This window comes from Lycorma delicatula, chromosome 2, assembly GCF_047948215.1.
Source record: "Lycorma delicatula isolate Av1 chromosome 2, ASM4794821v1, whole genome shotgun sequence".
Lineage (NCBI taxonomy): Eukaryota > Metazoa > Arthropoda > Insecta > Hemiptera > Fulgoridae > Lycorma > Lycorma delicatula.
The window spans coordinates 86,744,016-86,771,655 of record NC_134456.1 but is presented as its reverse complement, the minus strand read 5'-3'; the positions used below and the strand labels follow the sequence as shown (position 1 = coordinate 86,771,655).

Below are 27,640 nucleotides of genomic sequence, written 5' to 3'. Positions count from 1 at the left end.
AAAGTGATACCTTCACTCTGTTTACTAAAGGGACTGGGTGTATAATAAATGTCATTACTCTTAGATAGAGCAACTTCGGTTGTGACATTTATACCTCAGATGTTTTACATTAATCGTTTTACCTCAGATCTGGGACAAATATTGTGAAATAAATATTTCTTTCTGTAGGAAAAAAATGTGGTGGTACATAGCCTTCAAACTAATTTAATCTGTTTCCACATTAATATAACAGTTTCCATATCTTAAGTGATCACATGAAATTTTTTACGATTTTCATTGTTTATACGGTACAGCACATTTAAAGATTGTTAAAGTAAATTTTGTCGATATAACTTCCTTTTTTTTTGTAATTCTTTTGGAACTAAGTTGTGAAAATTTAAATCTAAAAGAGAATAACATAAATTTGGACGACAATTAAATAAAATTATGGACTCACGTCCGATTTTGATGAAATGTGGAATATTATACAGGTTCTGCAACGAGGTACGGTGGTTTTGAAAAAGCTGTCATGCGCGCTGTGGTGGCCGAATATGAACTAGAATGGTTGAATGTACCCGTTGTCAGATGCTATTTCAGTAGCAACGAAGCCTTGGTCTGTAGTGCATACCGTGTGTTTACAACGCCTTCATTGAAATGGGCGTTTTCTAATGCTCACACAGCGACGATTTTGAAACCATTTTAATGTTTATCGTCAGTCGCGTTCCAAAACGAAATACTATTGTGAAATTGGTAAATAATTTTCAAATGACAGGAATCTGTGAGACCAGGAACTGCACGAGGATGTGATGAACTGTACGGACCCCAGAAAACCTTTAAAGGGTGCGACAAACGGTGCGTCTCTTGCGCTGTCGGGATGTCAGACAGCTCAGTTGAGAAAATCTTACACTTGGATCTCCATTTCCATCACTAATCCGTAATGGCTGTTTAGGAAGAACGGCAACACGACTTTATCAGACGACACAGTGTTGCAGAAACGATGATGGAATTGCTGACAGACGGCATCATTTTGATTATGAGTGACGAAGCCCGTTTATATTTATCGGGGATGGTAAATAGAATTTCTGGTATTGGGCACCCGAAAACCTGTAAGCCTTTTTTTAGACAACATTTCCCTGGATGCCTGATTTTATTGCGTGGGGATGTCAAGTGGCCTCCTCGGTCACTAGTGACTATATTTTATGGGGCAACCTAAAAACTCAACACTGCGTAGACAAACCAAGTACTCTTTAAGCCTTTTCCGATACCATAATGGGAGAAATTCAAAGTGTTCCGCGTGCCATGCATAGAAGGAGTATTGACATACTCCTACCCATTTCATCAGTCGTCCACAAGAATGCCTCGACAGAAATGGACACCACACAAGTGATCTCAAACGGCAATGTAACAATGTTTAATGATAAATTTTGCCCCGGGCAAATCCAACCCCACGTACGTGCAATATCAACCACAGGTCCGGGACGGGCAACGACATGGTACTTTGGTTACTTAACTTATGTCGGCCAACGGGAAATGGTCTTGATCAGGAGCTCCCTGTAGAGTACGGGACTGGCATTACCGAGCTGTTCGAGCTGGTTGCAGTTATGCTTCTCGGTTTTGCTGTTAGCAGCGGGGATGGCAGGCGTGACCGTGGTCTGTTTTGTTTCCCGATTGTGAAACTAGGTTGAGGGTGGGATGCTGTGAGATTGCTCTTTCGAAGTCTTGCGCCGCCGGTTGTGAGTCAACCTTTCCAAGCAGCTTACAACCAGCGTCAGACCTATACCAGGTCGACTGGAATTAAAGCTCAAGAATTGATGAATAAGCACGACATCGTACTTCCCAGAGTTTTTGAATCAACGGTGTGTGAATCACCAACTACTTCCGTCGACCCAATTTAGTACCTCTTAAGCGATGTAATTTTCGGGAGATAATTCATCGATTTTGAGAAACTGTAAGCGAACACGACCAGGAGCTTGTTTTATACACGGGTGGCTCTAAGACGGCGCACTGGGTTGGCAGTGCTTTCCATTGTGCAGGTTTAGCTATTCGTGGTCCTCGCTGGATATTGCATCTGTTTATACTGCGTTTATACTGCTCCAACTGCTAAGCCGGAAAGAGCAACGATACACAATTATGTGGATCCAGGGACATTCCGTCGTTGCTGGAAACAAGGCTGCGGACGAGGCAGTTCGAGCGGCTGCTAACGCGCCTGAGCCCCGGAAATTCCCGTCAGACCTGGTGATAAGTGTCACTTGTCTGCTTGTGTTAGACGTGTATGGCACAGAATTTGGAAAGGGTTAACAACGAAACTCAACGCCTTGAAGGAATGCTGAAGGAATGCAAGTGGTCGACGCCTTCGCAAGTGGTCGAGTTCCTTACGATCACGAGGAGAGAACAAGTTGTTATAAACAAGGCTACGAATAGGACATACAAGCCTAACATCGAGTTATGTTATCTGGCGACAATCAACCGGTTTATGAGGAGTATCACGAACCACTGACGGTCAAACACTTACTGGGGGATTGCATCGAGTATGAAGAGCTGCGTCGTCAATTTAAAATAAAAGGATAAGCAAAATTTTTGGCAAACTAGGATTGCACTGTCAGAGCCCTGCTGTCTTTATGCAGCGGGTTTCTTCTACAGTATTTAAATTTAATTTTAAAAGGCATCGCTTCCAGATATAAGTTTCTATGTCCGTTTCTAAGTTTTATGACTGTTTTGTACTGATTGGGAACTTTTACATATCAATAGTTGTATCTTTTAGATACATTTTTATTTTAAGAATTGACAAGGGCTAATTAATTACTTGGTAATCGATCAATTTTGAAGTTTGTTCAAAAATAAGTGTGACACTTTTCAAAACCACCATACCTCGTTATTGGACCCTGCATTATTTAGTACGCAAGTTATTCGTTGCAACTGAAATTATTTGTCGTAAACACCTTTCAGTGTAACTTCCCTCGTTAAGTTACACAGTAACCTAAAATAATCCAGTAGTTTAGCACTGCACAGGTCCTGAATACAATACTATAGAATCACATTTTATCAGTTAAATCGTTTAATAATCAAATTCTCTAAAAAAATGTTTTTTCGCATATTTTATCTCTGAACAAAAAATTACATCTAACCTACTGTGTATCTTAATCTTATTCGTCCTATAAACATGTTCAGTATAATTATTTTTACACATCATTAAAACAGTAATAGAAATATTTTTTTTATTTTTTTTTTTTGCGTGTCTAAATATTTATGATTAACATAAAATTATGCAATTTTACATTTATATCCAATGATCTCGTCAATTAAAATACAGTTGTTTACGTTATTACAAGAGCGTAATATTTTTTGTTATGAAAAAACTAATGATTGTATGAATGGACGTATAAAAAGTAATTATAACATTCGTTTGTAATAAGAATGAGCTTTTTTTTATAATAAAACATTACTCAAATAGGACGTATAAGTAAGCAATGATTATTTAAGTAAACCAAATAAGTAAAAGTATTTTTAATCTCATTATCAATGAAGCGGTTACACCTAGAGTGTAAAGGGGGAATGAATATGAAATTTTTCTTTTACTTCAATACTTTTATTTTATTAAATACTGTACTTTAGTAATGAAGTAAATTAATTTCATTTATGTTGCTCTGCTGCTGTTTTATGTGCAAACACATCCGATTACCTCAAATGATTAAAAAAAATTAATTATGTTAATTCGATTCATAGACGTGTACGAGCTTATCTTTTCACTTTAATATCAAAACTTAAGCTTTCGAAAAAATTCATATAAAGATAATTCTAAAGCCAAATAAATAATGGAACATCATATTCCGAGACAGGGAATTTTTTTAAAAATTCTTCAATCTTCAATTATAAGATGCTATTATGGACTTTCAGCACCTTATGTATCAGGAGATTCCATTAAGAAATTCTTTCTCTGAGAGTAGTGTTAATAACACAATTCAGTCAGTTCTTACGATGAACAGAATAAATAATTTAGGACAGGAGTATCACCTGAATTTCGGTGTTTTGGTGAAAACCCGTGAAAATGTTATTTTTTCACTAAATGCATCAAAACAGAAAAATCTCAAAGAGAAAGGATTTTAAGATTCAATGATTACGTATTAAAGATCTTTATTGCAGCTATCCTTCTATTACGACCTCAAATTTGGGATAAACGTGTCACTATGATATACGTACGATTAATAATTTTCAAATTTTATCAATGGAAGAATAATCCCATGTTTCATTCGGTATACCCAAATATATTTTTACAGCATTGAAGTTTTATAAAGGGGGTAAAAGAGAAACATTAGTTACAAGAAACAACCGAAAATAAGTAGGAATTAGAAGCAAAATCATATATTTTTTAGACTGAACATTAGTAGGCTCCTAAATTTGAAGGCGACTTCAAAGGCTTACCGTCAAAATTTATATATCATGAGTAAATAAGTACATACATATTTATTTATTTTGAAGGTTGTGTTGTGGAATCAAGATGCACTATTTTCATTAAGAGTATTCGATACGTACTATATTTTCAGAGACCGTCAATCTATGAATCTAGTCCCGGCTGTCATTCAATCTCACTCTTCTTCAATAAAAAACGATAGGAAAATTGCACTAGAAAATAGATAAAAACAGAAGAAACTACGAGTTCAACACCGTAGACTAGTATGTATTGAAAATGGGAATCGGCTAAACCGAAAAAAAACTAGAGGAATTAACGATTGGTCCGTACAAAATTTCGAAGAAATTTTAAATCGTACAAATTTATATATGAAATTGACACAGGCCACAAAAAATCTGTTTCAGATTACCAAACTTATTCGTGCTCCCAATACTAAGGATAACGAGATTAACGGCGATACTTATGAATGACTTTATAAATTTTTTTTTTTTCTTATTAACTTGGTTAATGATCCTAAAAATCATATCACATTTTAGTTTTACAATAATCCGCCGACCTCCGTGACGCGAGTGGTAGCATCTCGGTCTTTCACCCGGAGGTCTTGGGTTCGAATCCCGGTCAGGCATGCCATTTTTCACACACGCTACAAAACACTCACCTCATCCTCTGCGGAAAGAATTGCTTGACTGCGGACCCGGGGGTTAAACAAACAAAGGTTTTACAATAACCCAGATAGTTATTTTATTAGATGTAACTAAACAGCGTTGTGCCAAGCGGCATAGCTAAGCGCCTACACTGCTAATTTAGCCAGTATTGAATTTGTTAGTTATTTTAGTACGTAATTATTTTGAAACATTTATTTCAAATGCTCTTTTATGTCTTTAAATTGTCAAAAATAAGAATGATATGGCTATCATAGCTATTATGCCAAATAACACAAAAAATATGTATACTACAGCGATACTTAGACCTTGTAAAGTGAATTTTCGGATATTTCTAACATAACGTCACCTTTTAAAAATATCTGGGAAAATGTTTCCTAGATTATTCACAAAATAAGTTTATTATTATTAATTTGTTTTAATTACTAATTTGTCTGGTTTATATTTTTTTGCCAAATAATGTGTGAAATAGATTTACAACGGCGATTTTCAGGCCTCTGAACCTGAATGAAATTTGATGAAGACAATAGTGGAATGATTTACTTGAGCAAATGTCAGCTACTCGCTGGAGCTGAAGTAGTCTTTTCTGATCCGTGAGGAATTTGAGCCGACTGGCTGAATTTGAGTACTGGCTTTGTACTCGATAACATACCAGTTAGTCAACAGCATTGTAATGATTCAGCATTCAACAGCATTAATATTGTTTAAGTATTATAATAATAACGCTTGAGGTATTCCTTCAGCCATCAGGACGATGGCCTTCCTAGTAGGAAAAAGATCTTCCTAGTAGACCTAAGACAACACTACTTAAAAAAAAAAAAAAAATGTTTCAAGAACGTGGACAAACGAACGAACGAACGTGAACATATCGGGGGGGGGGGGGGGGCATAACAAAGTTTTTCCGCAAAATAATTATACGCAATATCGTGGAATGTTTCCGTGCGATATTTTCCAATTATTTTTTGATGATGAAGTCTTAAATATACTGGTAACCGAGACTAACCGTAACGCCCTTTTCATAACCTGAATCGCTTAATCACCAAGGAAAAAATGAAAATATATTTTTGATATACTAATTGTATCTAGCTACCAGGTAAACGTCGATACTGGGAAACGTGTTCTGATATAAGAAATAGAAATTGTGTACGGGTCAATGAGAAGAGATCGGTTTCTGTCAATAAATCGGTTATTCGCCAACAAAACGACGCAGACTTTGTTGCAAATGACCAAATTGACCAAAAATGAGAATTTAAGAAAATTTTATAAAAAAAATAAAAATACGATAATGAATAAAAATACCACAAGATGAAAGAGTTGTATTCTCAATTCTAAACGAAGACAATGAGAACGTCTAACAGTGCCATATGGCAATTGCTGCTCGTGGCCGTCAAGGCATTATAAGCGCCTACCTATACCAAAAGGCACTCGTTGAATTTTCTGGGTAATCTTTACATACGGCTTCAATAAATAACATAAAGACTATTAGTAAAAATAGCACAATGGAAGGATATTTATAATAAAAAAATAAATGAATAAATAACAAATCAAAATAGGATAATTATTCACTGTCAAATATTTCGTATTCTATTTTTAATAAAAGCAGTTTTGAAAAGTGTTACAAAAAATTAATTCAGTCGTTAACGGGTTAATCAATCAATGATTATAAATGTGGATGATTGATAAATGCAAAAACCGCGACGAAATTCAACCGATCGAAACAAGCTCACAAGAAGTTCATGTTGAGGAAGATAATGATGACTGCATGGTGCACCCTACTATTATATCAACTAGTGAATTATTCAATGTGACAGAAAAGGTTTCCAAATATTATGTAAAATCAACTACCATCGGGATCAAATTAGTAAAAGTTAATTGTAAGATTAGTTCTAAGGATATAATAATTTTCTTGAATTACCAATTTTAGAACAAATAGACTATAATTTGTATAAAATTATTTCTTTTTCAACAAAACAAGATTCAGAATATATTACAATTACACCAAATGCAAAATATGTGTTACAACAAAAATTAGAATCGGGAATCTATAAAAAATTACAGGCTTATTGTAAATGTAACGATCTATACCAATATTTATGTTCATTTGAAATTATATCATATCAAGAAATAAACTTTGAAAAATCACTTTTTAATCATACAAATAATTGTAAATATGTAACTTGAAAAGTTAATGAAAATTTGATTAAGTGGATACCAGAAATGCATTTTGTAATACTGCCGTATAAAAGGGAAAAAAAAAATTTAACTATAAAGATATATATAGGGGGATAACCCGCTACAAAATGCAAGAAAAAGTCGCGGGCATCCAAAATAAATGCTTACATATTAATGAATTAAGTTTTGACAAGGTTCAACTATCAGAACTGTTAAACTTAAAAACATTAGATTTAGATAAAATTGATTCGAATAATTTGTCAATTGTTAAGAAACAAAATATTGTAACAAATCAAATATCTACATGGATTTTATTATTGTATTTAATTTTGATAATTATATTATTTATATATTGCACTGTAAAACATTTATAAACGGAACACGTGAGCCTGCTAATCAGCAGCCCCCAGATGTTTTATTTGTGGAAGAAGGAGTTTATACTATTTAGCATATGTAAGTACTATTACTGGAATGTGTTCCTGGAAACGTATTCTAACAATTTTGAGTATGTTGGAAGCCTTGTTTGCGCAAGCATTATTCAATCTAACATTTAATATAAATACATAAATAAATAATATATATATATATATAATTTAAGAAAATCTTTTATTATAAATTAATTATTCCACTAATTAGTTAACAATGTTTACTGTGATTTTTAATTATCAGGAAATTAAGAATTTTGGATCATGAGGCACATATTAATACCAAAAACTTAATGTTATGTATGTATGTACGTGTGTAAGAACAAAAACCTCATAGTGGTAAAGTACAAATTACTTCCGAAATTTGTATCCTTTTGGGAGACATAATGAAATCGGAAGAGTCGTTTCCCGTCGCCTTCCTCAATGATGAATTGCATTACTCAATCGAAGCGCAGGTGTGATACCATCCTCTACCACTGACATCTTCAATTTATTCTCCCCCCCCCCCCCACCTAAGGAACATGTTAATAAATAGATAAAAATCGTTGGACAGTCTATATTCTGTAGTTTTGTAATCGGTTCATTCATGTGGTTTATGAAGGACAAATTCGCTTTTTTTTTGTTTCAGTTTTGAAAGGGGGCCTTACTATGTTTCAGTTTCAATCCATTAGTTTGCGCAAGCATTATTCAATCTAACATTTAATATAAATACATAAATAAATAATATATATATATATATATATAATTTAAGAAAATCTTTTATTATAAATTAATTATTCCACTAATTAGTTAACAATGATTACTGTGATTTTTAATTATCAGGAAATTAAGAATTTTGGATCATGAGGCACATATTAATACCAAAAACTTAATGTTATGTATGTATGTACGTGTGTAAGAACAAAAACCTCATAGTGGTAAAGTACAAATTACTTCCGAAATTTGTATCCTTTTGGGAGACATAATGAAATCGGAAGAGTCGTTTCCCGTCGCCTTCCTCAATGATGAATTGCATTACTCAATCGAAGCGCAGGTGTGATACCATCCTCTACCACTGACATCTTCAATTTATTCTCCCCCCCCCCCCACCTAAGGAACATGTTAATAAATAGATAAAAATCGTTGGACAGTCTATATTCTGTAGTTTTGTAATCGGTTCATTCATGTGGTTTATGAAGGACAAATTCACTTTTTTTTGTTTCAAAGGGGGCCTTACTATGTTTCAGTTTAAATCCATTTAAAAGATATGCCTCCCTCAAATTTATTTAAAATAAAAATATTTTCTTTTTCAAATATAACGTTAGTATAACAAGATTTAAAATAATTGTTGCATTTGTTGAACGTCTACATAGGTAAGTACAGTAATTGTAAGCGTAATTGTTTGATGCGCAGTAGTTCAGTTTGCTTGTCTAAAATGGGAAGGGGAATAAACAGTTATGCTGTATAAAACTTCAATTATTAATATTCTATTATATTATATTATATTATATTATTAATTATAATATGTATTAAGTCTTCAATTAAATCGCATGTGTGTGGTTTCCCCCATTCTGGCACTACAAGAGATAAAAATTCCCATCGCGTCTAAATCTCCCCTTCCAATCAGCGTGAAAAGTAAGCTTATAAAAAAAATTTGACTTGCTATACTTAATTAATTTTTATTGTTTTATGATTTCTTTATTTTGCTATTTTATTTATTTAGTGTTTACATATTTTTAATTTACTACTATTTCGTTATTATTAAACATAAAATATATAACTACTTTATACTTTTAACAAATTTTATTTTCTTATTTTTCTCCTGTTGAGATAAAGCCGAAGCACTAAAAACATGTTTCATTATAGAAAAACAATTTGCGCTTTAAACTACGTTTACAAGAGTTTTTCTAATGGCTGTGCTATGTGTAAAGCACCTCTTTGTAAGTTTATTTTTTTGCACTTGATGAACTTTATTTTTTGCTGTGATGAACAGTCGATAGGGATTTTAACCGTATACTATAGCGAATAAATTACTGGAATGGGTTCGGAAAAATATGTAGAATAAAAAAAAATGTGTGCCCCCTAACGGTCATGGGATATTAGCTATTTAATTTGTTAATAATCAAATTAGGGAAATCTTTTTCGTCGATAGCGGCTTTTAATCGAATGCAAAAATAAAAAGCACCAATATACATATAGCTGAGGAAATTTGTCATAAAAAATCTTCCGCGTATTTCTTTCTACGAGCAAAACTAATAGCGCTACAAAATCTTAAAATAAGCACCAAAAACGCTCTATAGCTATCATACATAGGTAACTCGGGGACGAACTCTGTTCCTGTTAGAGATAATTGAAAAATTCAAATTCATTTCGTAAGATTAAAGGCTGTAAGTTAATTAAATTTTCCAATTCTTTTATTATTTCAATTGTTATTTGTAAGGTAAAACATGTACTTTAAGGTGGCAAAGATAGATGGTTTTTCAAGAACCTTTCAACGAGTTTTATGAAGTAAATGTAAGTAAAACACATAAAAATAACGCTATAAACAAATTATAAAAAATTAATGAAACAGATATTTTTATCGTAGATTTATGTAAAAGTACATCGTTTATTTAACCTTAGATTTTATTGATTTTGCAAATTGTGTGCTGTTTGTAGGAAAAAAGAGGTTTTTTAAAATAATATCGAGTTTTTAGTCTAGATTTTTTTTATTTGTAATCTTATGAAAAAGTAAATACCACCAGCAGAAAACTAAGATAACTTCGTGTAAAAAAGCTCACAAACAATTTTATTTCGAGCAAAATTAAGAAATTATGTAGACTAATCGATAAATGATTAATTTATACATTTAGTCTTACTGTTAATGAGAATGTACAAAATTAAATTTAATGTAAAATTCGCTAGGGCCCTTAGTTTTTTGATCGTAGAAAAAATTATCCGAAATTTTTATGCGACATTTCCTGACCTATCTATTGGTGCTTTTTATTTCTGCTACTAGTGAAAAACTAAAACTCTTTCCTTAATTTGTTAAAAATTCATTATTAACAAATTTTACGTTAATAAGCTAATTTCCATTGCTAGGGTTTATTTACTAGGCTTGTTTATTTTTTGTGATATGGTTATTTGATATTGTTTATATTTGTAAATTTCGGTATTTCCTTTTGTTTAGTATTTTAACCAGATTCTTAATGGCTTCTGCGACTAAAAGTGAAGTAAAAATCATTTTAAAGGAGAAAAGTAATAAGAAAGGTGAGAAGATCAAACAGAATGGAGAATTGTATAAAAAGACTGCTAAAAGCTCACAAGAGCCCCTTCCTAATAAGTCAAATACAGGCGTTAAAGCTGCGAAGGTAGTGTGTACGAGAGTTTAAGGCCATCAAATTAGTGAATTTAACAGGCAGGTGATTTTTTTTCAGATTGTTCGACACAATGGAATGCTCTACTCGTGGCTATGAAAGCGAGGAATTAACCAAACTCTTAGTAGGATATTCGTGTAGTGACATTCTTGCAACCAATAAACCCATGAGATTGGTAGGGGGAGCAGTGGACTCCTCGATATTGATAGTGCTAATGAGAACAATGCGCTGCTACAGGCCAATAGTCGGAAAAGACGAACGGCTAAGGTTAGAGAGAATGTGCGTCGAGAAAAACTCTCCTCCACTAATCAAAGAAAAACGGACTAGAGTTCAGGAGGTTGCTGGCCGTAGTTGGAAGACTGCCTATAAAGAACAAGGGACCTTCTTCTCAGAAAACTTCAGGTCGCAGTTCCGTAGCGCTTTCGCTCCCTACAAAACAAATGGTAAGCAGGCATAAAACAAATGATGTCAGCTCTACGGTTGAACTCGAACGTCCTAATAATAAATCGGCGGGTGTTAAGCTACAAGGCTAAGTTGAGTATCGTGGTGGGCTTGTGGGGGCTGATGCTTTCTATTCAGGTATGTAGGCCTAGCTTTGAAAAGAGGAGAAAAGGGGGAAAAAGAGGAGAGAATAATGATCGTTGCAGGTTTACCTTTTAGGAGAATCCCATGGACGGGAGGAGCTTCCTAGGAAAAGCCCATAGACGGGAGGAGCTTCTAGTTGATTATAAGAGAGGAGTTAGCTAAGAGCTCACCTGCGGTTTTTGCTGTCACTGAGGCTGGGCGGAGCTATGTCGAAGAGGTTAATATCTCAGTAGATGTTCCGGAGGTGAGTATAATCCAACTTGCAAAGGTCAAAATTGTTCCCGAGTGAAAACAATGCGGTATTGGCAAAGACGTGGCACCTGGCTAAGGTGTCCTTTCTAAAGCCCGAAATGTTTGTATGTTTTTGAAGTAAATTCCAACCTTGCAGTCTTGATCCTAATAGTTCAGCTTGATTTTTTGATAAATTTAAATCCTAAACCAAGTCATGTAATTCACCTTGTGACATAAGATGTGACTTATTGAAAGATAATTCAAAACCAAAATCATTGTTGTCTTCTTCAGTACTGCTTGATTCTTCATCGCTGCTTTCGAAACATACATTCACTGGTGGCTCAGGAACTGGAATAATTTAACTGCGAGGTACAGGCCTGATTGCAGATTCCAATAAAGGATAATTTAGAGTATGTTAAAATTTTTTTATAAATTCCAGACGCACTTGTTAAACAAAAGTAACAATCGGTTACATGATCTTTTGGTTCACACCAAACCATAGGTACACCAAATGGCAAAGCCATCCGTGTACCTTTCAGCCATCCTCTTGAATATACAGAAAAATTAGTGCATACTATATGAGGAGCCCACATCTTATCCTGATCACCAATTTTACACTGAAAGTACAAATGATATGCTTTTTTAATTAAAGGTGTAATGTTTTTCTCTCTCTGATTTTACGGTAAACTCACCGCATACAAAACAAAAGGCATCCTCAATTTCGAGGTATAATGACACTGCACTGTTAATCTTAAGGCAGCAATAATCCCAAAAAAATCAATTCGTTCCTAAATCCAGTGTTTAATACAAACAACACAACTCAGTTTTCAGCTACATGTGTGTTTTGACTTACACAGACGTGATTAATTCTGTCCATGAAGATTCATTCTTCAGTATTAGATATTATGTCATAATATATGACTAATTTAATTAGTCGTGTATCAAAATATTTAACTAGAATTCTGTACAGAAGAACTGAGAGGAGAGTGAAATACGTGTTAGAAGAATACCAGTTTGGTTTCCGGAAAAGCACAGGGACAAGGGAAGCAATTTTAGCGCTCAGATTATAGTACAAGGAAGATCAAAGAAAAGCAAACCAACATACAACATTTATAGACTTTGAAAAGGCATTCGATAACATAAGACTGTAATAAATGTTCAGAATTTTTAAAAAATAGCGTTCTAGTACAGAGATAGAACATTTCTTAACATTTACAGGAGCCGAATAACAACAATAATAATAGAAGAACTCAAGAAAGAAGCCGTTATAAAAAAGGGAGTCCGACAAGGATGTTCCCTATCTCTGTTGCTTTTTAATCTTTACGTAGAACTAGCAGTTAGTGATGTTGAAGAACAATTTAAATCCGAAATAACAGTGCAAGGTGAAAATATGAAGATGCTACGATTTGCTGATGATATAGTAATACTAGCTGTGAGTAAAAAGATTTAGAAGAAACAATGAACGGTATATGGATGAAGAAGTACTACGCAAGAACTACTGCATGAAAATAATCAAGTATAAAACGAAAGTAATGAAATATAAAAATCGGAAGAGAAAATATTACGAAGGTAGAAGAATTTTGTTATTTGGGAAGTAGAATTGCTGAAGATGGACGAAGCAGGAGCGATATAAAATGCCAAATAGCACAGGCGAAACGCGCCTTCAGTCACAAATATAATTTGTAAAGAGAAAATACGGAATTCCGTGATATGAATCATACCGAAGGATAAATTCAATTTGAAAATAAATAAGTTAGAAATAAAAAAGAAGTTAAAATGTAACGTAAATGAAGATAATTTTATGTTAAAACAATATAAAATTACGTTCGAAAAAACAAGCAGAGACGTTTTTATTTTAATATTTTACCAGTGACAAACGTATTTTAATTAAAAATATGTAATTGATAAAATTATGGAGAAAGCACACTAGATTCTTCCAAGAATCGAACCCAATATATATAGAAAAAAAGTCTGATAATATCAATAATAAATTCAGGAATCAAAAAAAAATATTTTTAAAATTTAAAAAAAATGTAGTGCTTCAACGGAGCCAGAATGGGCTCCTTATAGAGGAGAGGTGATATGAAGAATGGTGAAATAGAAATAAATGTTAAAAATTAAATGCTTTGTAAAATCAATCTGAGAGAAAATAATTCCTTCACAAATTTTTATGAGAATAAAAAATACATGTAGTTTTAGTGTATCATACAGTGAAGTAACATGCTCATGCATTGATACGATAAAAATCATAAAATATATTTTGATTGGTTTGCTTGGCGCTTCTCCCGCCACCACCCCAATTTTTATCAATTTCTAGAGTTAAAGCTAATTTAACTTTGAAGTATAAAAATATTTTTACCCAAGAGGTAATCAATTTTGGACACCTACGACTAGTAAAATTACTAAATTAAAATTCTTATATAACTCATAGAAATAAAATAATTAAAAAATTTCTCAACAATAAAAACAAATCAAATAAAAATAGATTAATTTTGTTGCTACAGAAACGTTTTAATAAATTCTCATTTCTTTAATAGGAGTTACAGATGTAAACGTACAACTGCTTTTGTCACTGGAATGAATTTAAAGCTGATTTTACAGAGGGTACCTCCCCTCCGATCCTGTTATTATGCCAAAAACATAACACAAACAAGTTAGTCTCGCGATTCCTTCCCTGGGACACCTTAGCTCGCCCGGATGCAAGAGCGCGGAATTCGAGGTTGCTTCCGATGATTGTACGGAGAACCCCTGATGGTATGAGAAGGCGTGTTGATGGGAAGGGTATGCAAAATGCATGCCTGGAATCTGTAATTTAGGGTCGGGAATGGCAGCTCCCCTGGGGAGGGGCATCTCGGCTATCTAGGAGCGGAAGTCCGGTCGTTTCTATAATCCAGGGGAGATCCCGATGGCGGCCTCTGGGTGGACCAAGTCATGGTAGGTAAATCTGCTGCCACGACACTCCGGAGCGATCGAGGTTATGCTTTAAGGCTGTACCGGGTTTCTCTGGGAGTGTTTAAAAAAAGAAAGAAAAAAAATTAGTTTATTTTATTTTTCCATCTTGTTCTCATTTTCATTCACATTTCCATGTATACACCAACACAGGGTGGCGAGACGGGCGAGTATCACACAAAACTTACACTTGCATGGTAAAATACAATAAGACACAAGTAGGAACTCAAACGTAGGGGCTTGCCTGTCAAATGAATGTAGATACAAAGTGTGTATTAGCAGGAAGGAGTGGACGTACCCTCACAATAATATTAATTTGTTTTGTTTCAAGAAACAAAAACCAATAAACATAAAACATTTTTAAAGAAAATAATAATCTTTCACAAATGTATTAATTGCATTTACAACGATAACTTTTTTTAAATAAATGCTTTTGATTATTATTATTAAAAAATTAAAAATAATATAATAAATCTATAGTAAACTTGAGATAAAATTATTTCCTATTCACTAGATACAATAAAAGGCTGAACAAAAAAAAATTATCTCTATTTATTCAAATAGTGTTATTTATTACTATAAAGAATTACTCAACAAAAACACATGGTAGATGTATGAATACATTTACGAATATAGTAGTATTAAGTGTATTACAAAAGCACCTTTTTCTCACAACCAAGCTCATATTTTCGTCTGGCGGCGCACTGTACAAATAACTATAATACTAGGAATTTTTTAAAAGATTACGGATCTGATCAAATTTGACGCGCCTGGATACCTTAAGACCTATTATGAATGATACCTACGCATGTAATATTCCACTCTGCTTTGTATAACAGTATTTATGAGAATCAAATAAAAATCGAATATAAATATCTCCCTCAAGTTAAAACACGAACCTTGTCTTTAAGGCTCGTATATGAGCATGAGAGAGCTGTCGCAAAAGGAGATGTAAGAAGTGGCTGATGATACCAGCAGCCTCAGCTTCCGTCTTTCTGATCAGCAGCGTCTTGTCAGAACAAAATGTTATTACCGAGAAATACCTCGAGAATGAGGGCTCAAATCTCTGAAATTTTGACTAAACTTTGTGTATAGCTTAGGGATATGACGTCATGTACCCAATTCTACAACTGAGTCGGCAGATTTAAAAAAGGGCAAGAAGCTCTAGAAAATGGTCGCAATAGGCGTTCAAGGTCAAATGTGATAGATGACAATATCGATCGAACTGTGACCTTATTGAAGATGATGGGAATTCTATGACTAATGAAAAATCGTTTCGGAAATGAAAGTGGCCATTCCATTATCACAAAGCACCTAAAGTTCCGCAAAGTCTATGAGAGGTAGGTTTCAAGAATTGAAATGGTGAGGACATGGGTCCTTTATTACACTCCCGAGTCGAAATCGGCTCGTGTAGTTAAATAAAAATGGAGAGCCTTGCATCGTAAAGGCGAAAACGCGTTCGTTAACTTAATTCCTCATGATCGTCTTTTTGGACCAGAAAGGTTTATTGCACGTCGTTTTTTCCACAACCGTTGCACTATAAATGATACTTATTAGTTCCGGCTCTCTACTTTGTCCACCTATAGAAACAAAAGACGTAGTCACCCGATCGATTAGAGGTGTGATTATTCTTCATGATAACGCCAGGCTTCATATAGCCGTTAGCAATCGGAATAAGCTGGACGAAATTTACTGAGGAACCTTATAACACCGCCCGTACGATCCACATCCTACTGAGATTAGTGTTTGGGTTATGAGGCAGTAAGAGGAATCGATTCCGGAACAACAAAGAAATAAAAAAGTTCGTGCGCAATTGTACCGTGTATAATATTTTTCACTATTCCGAGGGCAAAATTCAGTTTTCTTACTCATTATTTACATTTTTCATAATATTCCCTCAAAAACTGAGTTTTTTTTTGGAAAATTTTACGTAGTTCTTTCAAAGATAAGTTATCTAAAACTTAAGTGTTATTCATTCTCTCTCTCTCTCTCTCTCTCTCTCTGAGAGTGAGTGAGAAAGTGTGTATTAATTGCCTGTAATATATTAGATATTCTGAATGAATTAAAATTAATAATCACATTACTTAGGGGAATTATTTTATATAAACGGAGAAGTCCTAAGATATAACATGAAAATAGACAGTAACGAACAAAACAATTTACGTTTAATAACAGACAGACAAAAAAAATTTTAATTTTTCTCTAAATTTGATACTATTTATTGAATAGCTTTTTTTGCGTACATTACAGATCTGTAAATACAAATTTTCTATCACCCTTAGTTTTAAATAAATTACGCTTTATAAAAATGAATAGTCGTTTTAATGTTGGAGGGACAGGTAGAAGGGAAAAATTGTGCAGGCAGGCAACGTTTGGAATATATAAAACAGATTTGTTAGGAATGTAGAATGTAGGGGGTATACCGAAATGAAACTACTGGCACTAGATAGGGAATATTGGAGAGCTGCATCAAACCAGTCAAACGATTGAAGACAAAAAAATGTATATATGACTATGATGTGATTTAATTCTTTGTTTTGTATTATTTATTTTTAACTTACAAATTATGTTAAAAAAGTTAATAAAAAATTAGCTTACAAAGCACAATATAGTAGCTTAAAATGCTAGCTATACGTTGAAAATGAAAAAAATCCTTAAATTAAAACTAAAACATTTTTCATAAATTGTGGGTTATAGAAATATTTTCAGTTCATATTCGTTTTCAGCATAAAAAAACAGATTAAAATCATGTATCCCATGTTAAACATGTTAGATAACAGTGTTACGTAATTTTTGTTTATCTGCAAGATATTTAATATTCAACAATCATTCATCAACAATCATAAAACGACTAACAATCATGAGGATTAGAATGCGACGGGGTCCAGGGTACCAAGCCCCCTGACCGGCTAGTTGAGAAAAAATGTAATATTTATCCCTGCTTAAGAGGGAGAAATTAGCAAAGAATAGTAATTACAAATTAATCAATTTATTATTATTATTAATTAATCAAGATACATAGTATTTGTTACTAGCATTCTGTAAATAAAAAAACTCTCATACTGAATTATAATGATAAAACGAAATTTATTTTATTTTTTTCAAGTTAATTTACAAAATTACGAAGAGTAATCTTTTAAAATACTGCTAGTATAAACGTCAACGACGATATAAAAAAAGATTAATAAATAATAATCTGTGTTACTGTTATTACAACAAATATCGTAAACAGAAGAGTAATAAAAAATATAGAAATGAAATAAAAACCGAATGAAGTAAAATAATAACACATAAAAATACAAAAGTCATGAAAGTAGTTATAAAAACGATATAATAACGTGAATCACATCTGTATAAAAAAACTATGTACGTACACAATAGTATCTGTAGGCTACTTTAACACGACATAGTGCATAAATAACACATTCCCTCCCACTTCGTAATTGTTCTCGTAAGCTGGAAAAGTCATTCACAACAGTCTGTTAATAGAATTTATGATTTGCAATATATTTAAGATCTACAGAAATAAGAGTCCTGTTTAAGCCTTTATAAAAAAATAAATTAAAAAATATAAGAAAGTAGAATTTTATAAGCGCAAACACATACACAGTAATTACATCAATAAAAGTGCCAGACGCTGAAACGTAAATTATGACCAAGAAATACTGAAATATAACGGTGACATAGAAATGTGAAAATTGTTAAATAAAATAATCGGTCAATCAATTTCAAATAGTTTTGTATCATGCAGACAGTTGACAACAAAGACATGTTACGTTAAATCATGCTTCAGACCATTTACAAGAAACGTGGAAACCAATTAAGAGAGTTTTTTATTTATATCATTATCAGAAAATTAAACTGTAGTTTTGTATTTTATTTTTACAGTAACATATAAAACAATAATTAATTATTAATAATTAAATAAATAGATAAATTATCTCAATTTTTAATTGGATATAATTCTTTATGTAAAGAAAATTATTTATGCATTAAAAAAAATCGTTTATACTACGTACAATGACAACTTTAATTTTTTAAATAAAAGCCTACAGTTGAAAAGTAAAATTAATTAAGTAAAATATTTATTTTGTAGGATATTTAATTCATAAGAAAGCTACCTATTGTAATGGGTACCATTATTCGACTTCATTCGATATATTTTCGCCTTCGCGTTTCACATTCCCTAGACCTCAAAACCATCGTCAGTTCAAAAGTTTATGTAATTTCATTTTCTTGTACACACGATAACTGTCGTAATATTGCACCAATCAATCACTTTCAAACTGATACATATAACGATCCAAAATCTCGGTCGAGTTCGTTAACAGGTCAATAATAAATCGGATCATGGGGGGGTAATGGGGCGGGGGGGTCTTTATCAAGATAACAAAATATCGCTATAACTTTCTTAGAAAGTAAAATATCGAATTCGTTTAAAGTTGCTACTATCCTTTGGATAAAGCCTAAAACAAACCATTGGCCTAGGGGTTGGGAAAATGAGGTTTCCAAGACAAAAAATCATAGCTCCCTTAATAGGCAAAGTATCGAATCTGTTTAATGCGGTCGTTAGTCTTCTGAACATTAATTTTTGATATGATCAACATTTACGGCAAGGGATGACCAAAATTTAGCGGGAATTGTAAGAAGATGGTGGGGGCTTGTATGCTAAACATGTGAAATTTGTTTACATGCAACCATTGTCGTATAGAGTGAATTTGAAGTTTCTTAACTTTAAGGTGAAATCTTTTTTATCCCCTACTTAGCACCGGCAAAATCTACCTCCGCCTTCCGGCGTGCCGAAGGGTTTTTTTTTATTTTGTTGACAAGTTTTTCATACAATTTTTTTTTTGTAAAATAAAAAGCAGAATCACAATTTATTCCAAATATTAAATATGCAGAACAACATTTGGTAATTGGTTTAACAAAAAAATAAAAATTTAACAAAAGAAATCATTTCAAATTTAGATATCAATACTTCTATTAATTCTGCATTTCACTATATTAACTGATATTTATCGACAATTAACTTATATAATTTACGAGTTATTTTATAACTTGCGTATCCGATTGTGATTAATATTTTTGTATCTTGGGTGGCGAAGGGTATTATATATTTTTTCTTTTTTCTTTTAGTCTCCGGAAGTTCCATGGATGAATGAGGATGATTCATTCTGGTCGATCATTCTGAGATTTGTGGTTAATAGAACCCCAACTACCAAAGAACACCGGTATCCACGATTCAAGTCCGTATAGAAGTAACTGCCTTTAATAGATTTGAATCTTAGAACGTTGAACTTCGAAATCAGCTGATTTGCGATGAGTTAGTTCATCACTAGACCAACCCGGTGGACGGCGAAGTGTATTACACCTCTATTTTGTTAAGGTGGGTCCTACGGTTTATAGTGTCTGTGTGTGGTAATTTTTCAATTCATTATTATACGTGTAAAACTATGCTAGAATTTTTAGACACTACCATATATATATTCAAGCTATTTCTTACTTACTAGTTTTCCTATTTTTTACTAGTTTTTTCCTATTTCAAGTATACTATAAGACAGTATAAAATACGACTACTTATAGCTTCAATATAGAAACTTGATTGTAAATAAACGAATTAAAATATATATATATATATATATATATATATATATATTGTCACGTGCTCACGGCTCGATCAGGAGGTTGAGAGACTGACAATTGAAAATGTTTATATGATTACAATTTATTGGTTTAAGAACACAAATAAAACAAGACAAATCAGTAATAATAATAACAATGACAATAATAGTAATAATAATACTAAACAGTGATTACATAAAAAATGATTTACAAAGTGATTCTGTCAGGATTTATTAATACGTAGATAAATAATGAAAAGCAGAATTCAGTCCCATTGACAAAAAAACATTAAACATGACCGCTGGTCTTAACACTTTGAACCTAGTCTTGTATTAAAAACAATAGTAACAGATAAAACAAGTATAAAGTTCTTACACTACAAATACCTTTGCTGTTCACAAATAAAACTATCCTAACAATTTATGAATGAAATTTAGAGCATTATCCCTTTCACTTATAGTCTTACAGTAAACACACCGAACCATTTCTTGTTTTCGTCTAACGGAGTTACTTGTGACGTTACCTTCATTGCGTCGCACCTAAACTAGAAATTCGCCGCTTCACTGACCTCCCCGCGAAATACTCTCGCTGACTGACATAACGTTTCACCCAGACTGATTTTGTAAAACTCATTTTTAACTGGTCTTCGCTTAAATATTTAACTCCTATTTTCTTTACCTGCCGGACCGGATCCAGCTCGATCCGTGAGAATGATCGACCGAGTCTTTTCGTTTCCATGCATTCCTAACCTGAGTCCGGTAACTCCTCACGGAAGAACATTTGTTTAGGTGAACCTTTACTAAAAGGGTTCCTTTTAGTCCCTCTCTGGAATCCTTCCATTACTCAGGTCGCTATATCGGACTTCTTTAAGAATACAGAATTTATATATATATATATATACAACTCAAAATTGAAATTTTGGGGCTAAGTCTACGAATGTATAACTACAATCAGATTAATTTGCCATTATAAACCATTAATTACTATGATATAAATATAAAAATTGCACCTTACATTTAGATAGTGTAAAATAGGACCAGTATAACGGATTTCTTCCAATTACGAAGAAAGAAAGAGAAAATAATAGTGAAATCAATCCAGAAGGAACTGCAAAGAATCCTTTTCTTAGAGTAACGGGTCCGTTTAACAGTTATTTTCTTTGTAATACAGACAATGGCGCCTTTAAAACCTCCTGTTCGATCAGAAGGATTACCAGACCGGAATAAGAAATATAGAAAAACGTAAGGGCGCGGACAATGAAAATTATTATTACTTTTCAACAATAAATGGAAGAGTAAGGGTACTGGATTTACAGGCCAGGGGATATAAATACTGCCAAGGACCAGCGGAGAGAGTCGTTGTTCGGCAGCTTGTTATAACAGCGATACCAGTAAACGTGTTGATAACTACAGTGAAGAGTGGGTGAATACAAGACTGTAATACTGTTGTACTGTTGTACAACAGTAGTGTAACAATATTATATTCGTTCATAAAATGCACAGTAGTTCTATTGTAAATGGTAAAAATACTATTTGCAGAAAGTGAATTGTATGAACTTCAGACTGTTCTATTGTTATTTTGTTTCGTTGTTAATGCAATATTAGTTTTCGTAATTGTAACGTTTTTAGTAAATTGGACTATAACGTAGTATTTATAATGTAACCGTTATTAAATAAATCTTGTCTTTTTATTTGAATTATTTTTTATTTACTATCATTATAATAATTACAAATGTTTTTACAGAAAATTCTGCTATCATGTCCCGAATTCAACCGTCGAACTATTTCACCTATCGAGAACACACGGAGGGCAAGGAATAAACAGGTAACGCGCACTACATACAACTCCAGACGCTCCGTCAATATTTTCAATCGAGTAATTTACACGCCACACGTAATGAAGACGAAACATATGAGCCCCTCCAAAATGTAGTGATGGACGGAGAAAAACTAAGGAAGTGGGAAGAAATATCAGCTGTCGCGAACGTATGTTGAGAAGAAAGTATCGCACAAGCGGCTGCAAAGAGGAAACATATACGCTGACACAGAAGGTTTCAATCATTTACGTTCTACATCAAGATTTCACTGTAAAAAAAAAAATTACATCAAACACATCATTAAAGATAAACACCGAAACAGACACCTGCCGATGATGCAACGAAGGTAAGGAGATCATCGTTTACATAACGAGAGGATGCATGCACCTCGCAGTCATAGAATACGATCTCTTCGCTAAGCTCATGAGTTAAAAAATAGCTATGATGTACGGACTATCTCGTATAAAAACGAATTACTCGAAATATGAACCGGATCCGGTAAGAGAAAACAAAAGAGTAAAGTTGTATTGGAACAGAGAAATAACGACCGATACAAAATAAATCGAAAAAGTTAACGAAAGAAATATTTCTGGTTGAAATCTCGATACCAAACGACAACAACTTTGACAAAAAGTACAGAAAGAAAGTAGAGAAATATATACGGTTGTTCATATAGAGCCAATCATCCTTTCGACTTCGGAGATGATACCGATAAAATTAGCGAACATTAAAAAATAGCAACTCCACCCGTGCATCTATTATAGGTACATAAAAATGAAATCATCATCAGGGCCTGTAGCATAATTAGGAAATTTCTAGAATAAAACAGTAGTTTGATAGCTTGACGAAGAAAGTCCGCTCCAACTATGCCACCGAACAGTAGCTAATGTTTTGAGTCTATTTTATACTTAATAAAAAATAATAATAATAAATAATAATTACATTAATAATAAATGATTGATATATTGGATTATGAAACAAGTAATTGTTGGAATTTATTTTTTTTATATATACATTTTTTATTAAATTTTTATTTTGTTTTATTTTATTTTTTTACGAGATATTTTAATTCGATTCTGTACTACAGTACAAGTTAAGGTTTTTTAAGTAATAATTTGAACAATCTTCCTCTCTATTTAAACTCCATCTGTCTTTTTTTTATACTGGAATTTTTATTACTCCTTTCTCGTTTTTCTATTTATTGTTTGTTAAAACATCCTAAACTGTACCAGAAGATTAATGATTAATGCGACCATGTTTTTACGGAATGTGTTTAATTCTTTCTATCATTGACAATTACTGGTTATACCTTATTTATTAATTAATCTATTAGGAAAAATTCATTTAAAATTAACTCGCGCACTTCATTTATACTAATAATTTTTCTTAAGACAAAACCATGTTAAAACAAATTAACCCACAGATTTTCCCTTGTTTACTGATATTTTATTTGTGAAATGCAATATTTTGTGTCAATATTCTATGAAAAAGAAAATATTTTACTTAATAAAATAGATTACAATTCCAAAAAAAGGAATCTTATTTTTAACGGCAAAAAATTACAGACCAATTTCTGTAGTGAATTCAGTTGCAAAGGTCTAACACGTAAAATTGTTTATGTACCTTTATGGGATTCTACACAATTCTATTTATCCACATAATCGTCCACATTAAGAATACACTATGGGTTGGCCGCCAATTCTAATCTGTTAACACAATCTTACGCTTATATTTCACCATCGTGCTTGAGTACTGTTCTACGATTTGGATTACAAAGAGGGATGACACCAGTGATAAAATTGGAGCAGTTCACACAAGACTGATTTTCAACAAATATTGTCGTGGTCTTACTGAACATTTTCAATTGTACGAGGATTTTTTTCAGACTGTAAAGAATCTAATTTACTCTTAAGGAAAGAAGAGAGCTTCAGGATGTGATGTTCGCCTATAAGAACGTGCACGATGTACTAAAATGGATAATTCGAGCATTAGTACAGGATGCCTCATGTGGCTAACAGAAGACTCAATTTATTTCATTATCTTCAGCATAGTCGGTCAGCTCTTTTAGCAAAATGTTTAGAATCGCCTAATAAAGTATGTAAGGAAATTGACGCCCTTTTGTAATAATGTTGATTTCTTCAAGAGCAGAGTAAAATATCTGTTCACCGACTCCGATTGTGGCTGTTCAAATATTTGGAAGGTAAGAATAAAGAAAGCTATTTCGTTTTATTTTTACCTTTACTTTTCTATTTTTTAAACTTTTTTGGCGATATAGATTCATTTTGTCGATGATGAATTATATAGAGTTGATGTTTCCTATGTTATATTTTTTATTCTTATTTTTTTCGTAAAAAATTGACTACCCAGACCGCAAAGGAGGAGGCTACTCAGAGACCAAGGAATTCATTACAGTAAAGATTCAAAATTTTTAATTTGATAATTCAACAGCTCAATAATTTCAACACCAGCCACTTTTTTAATTTGAGATGCAGTCCAGTGTTTGAATGCGTATTAGTATGCAAAATTACAAATCACAAATTAAATTTGTAATTATAAATTAAAGAAAAATTTGAAAGAAATTGGCGGGGATGTCAACATACCCACCAGAGCAGCAGGCTTGGCCTGGCCGGCCCGCCGAGGGAGCCACTGGACGCGGATACTATCTTCCCGCTCCTATTTACTGGGCTTCAATAAAAAAATGTGTATATGTTACAATGAAGTCAAGCGGCGTCCACTTCAGATTTTTCATATGTCGTATAGACTGCTCTATATTAGTTAAAAAAATAATGACAAATATTTGATCGTGAAACAAGCTAATTTTTTATGAAAATTTTATTTTTCTTATGAGGTAAATTTAATGTATACTGCATTATAAGACCTGCCGAGTTCGAGTCCTTGTAGAGGCAACTTGCTTTTATACGGATTTGAATGCTAGATTGTGAATACCGGTGTTCTTTGGTAGTTGGGTTTCAATTAATCACTCGTCTCAGGAGTGTTCAACCCGAGTTTATCCCAGACTACAAGTTTACCGGAACGTTTACACTTACATTGCAGCTATGATTGCAGACCTGACAAGCCAGTAGCAGTAACTGTATTTGCCTAAACACACACACACACACACTCGGTAGTAGCTGGAAAACTGCATTATAAGGTTTTTTATGAGATATTTTGTATAAGAGTCGTCTATGTACATTCCATCTATCCTTTTTTGAACTGGCATTATTATTACTTCTTTCCTCGTTTTTTTCTTTATTGTACAATATTGAACGGGACTTCCCCAAAAAATCGCTTCGAAACATGAAAAACCGATTAGCATGGTTATAATCGCTAATTTCAATCTTATTTTATGTTTTTAAGAGTGCTGAATCTGAAGTTTATTTTTACCTACAATTGGCAAAAACACTGTCAAGGTTGAAATTTTAGCCAAAAATGAAAAAAATAAATTTTTCACTTGTAACGAAATTTTAACGGGAGAATTTTCAAACGACAAGACCAGGGAGAATTTTCCAAAGTATTTTCCTGCTGAGTTACGGTTTTTTTTAAACTTACAGTGATATTCAAAAGTTAGCACATTCGGTTGCAAAAAGAGACGAAGTTTTGAATTTTCACTTTTAACCCGCACAGTATTAAAATTTAAGACATTATGAAGTTTGTGTATACAAAAGTTTCAAGCTCTTAATATACCGTAGAACAAAGTTATGGAAATTTAAAGTACACCGTACGCAACGCGGGCGGCAGGCGCTCGTGAGCTGCCTCTCGTGCCAGCTTTTTTCGCACGCGTGCCGACTGATACAGAAAATTTTAAAAACTAAATATAAAAAAAACACTGCCAATCAGACTATTTAATAAGAACGTAAAGATCATTAAATCTCAATATAACAGATACAATTAAAAGTTTATCATTCATGAATACTGTAATTATAATATATTAATATTATTTTTTTTTTTAAATAAAGAAAGATTAATTTTTATCTTAATGTATTTAATATAGGAAAATATTTTATTATCTTTATATACCTATAGTAAGTTTATTTAAAATTACTAAAGAGGACACCTCCAAAAGGTCTTTTACACTGAAAATTCAAAAAGTCAAAACTTTGAATTTGATAGTTCAACCGACTATTTCAAATAAAACATAAAAAAACAATAAACACTTAAAAAACCCTTCTGCATTAATGAGACCAGACTTTTGTTGTTTTACTTTTTTGTTTTACGTAAAATATTTTTTTCTAAAATTTGATTGTAATTTATTAATACTATTTCTTGCGGTTTTTATTTTAAAACGTATGAAATTTCCAACGATAATGTACGAGTAATTATAATTACAAAAAATATTTTTGATAAAAACATTGAAAAATTAATAGTTTTCTTAAGTTTTTTTAAGAATTTATACACAAACTGTAAACCATAAAAAAATCAGTTAAGATTTTAAAAAAATCCTAATTAACAAAATAATCTAAAGTATAATATTAAATCAAATCTGACACATTCTATCTAAGTTTTCTTAATATATTTTTAACCCTACAACAATAACAAATGTGATTTATTTATAATCCTTTTAAAATCGAAATATAATCAATTAAAGAACAAATAAATGTTTTTATTTTTTAAATTAATATGATAAAATATTTTAAAGACCATTCAATAATAATTTTATCACGACTTTACGATTAAAAAAAATTATCTTTATTGAAAAATAATTTTTTAAGTAACAGTATTTTATAAATAACAATAATATTATTAAAAAATAATATTACAAAAAGCTATACATAAAAATATATTAGCGCGAAAAATATTAAAATAAAAATCAACTGACGCTCACTGTAGATGTATCAAATTGTTCATCTAAATCGTAATCCTCTTGATGCGTTCCGGTGGCGTACGCCAGAAGGAGCAACAGGAGAGCGTGCAAGACCATCATCACCGAACTGAAGCGGCTGACACACTACTGCAACCACGAAGTACGCGGAGTCAGTCACTCATTGAGGAACTGCAGGGCGTCTCTTACTCACGCTTTGCTCTCCCACCCTCATATATATACAACACGTTATCCTCTTTGTCTATCTTTTTTAATAAAATAAAACACGAAGAAAATGCGTATAGGAAGATAAAGTAACTTAATACCGTTTTCATTGTTTTACATGTAATGCATTTTTCGTTTAACAGTATTATAAAGAGTTAAAAGTAAATAACCGTATTTGCATTATATATACGTTGCGATAAACTCTAAACGAAGTGTTAAGAGATTATTTAAATTACAACCGATTTATATTTTAATTATAAGTGTGTTTATATTAAATATCTAAAAACGATCTTCACAAAAACAATTAAATTGTAATTAAGATAAAACTACACGAGCTTCCGAATTAATTTGAAAATAAATATATTCGTATACCTATTTTATCCTATGCTAACAACCAAAGTTATAAGTACTATTTTATCTAAAAAAAAAAAAA

General features: G+C 32.4%; 1 protein-coding gene across 3 annotated transcripts in view; it reads right to left on the bottom strand.

Moving 5' to 3' along the window:
• Positions 1 to 27,191, bottom strand: part of LOC142318981 (uncharacterized) — a 251,552-nt gene extending 224,361 nt beyond the window's left edge. Inside the window, exon 1 of one of the 3 annotated variants that reach the window (XM_075355724.1) lies at positions 27,007 to 27,191. In XM_075355724.1, the coding sequence (XP_075211839.1) occupies positions 27,007 to 27,105 (99 nt within the window). In that variant the 5' untranslated portion in view covers positions 27,106 to 27,191. Of the gene's footprint in view, positions 1 to 27,000 lie in introns of all 3 variants that reach the window. The other 2 variants (XM_075355722.1, XM_075355723.1) reach the window with 2 other exon arrangements.
• Positions 27,192 to 27,640: the final 449 nt, after the last annotated feature.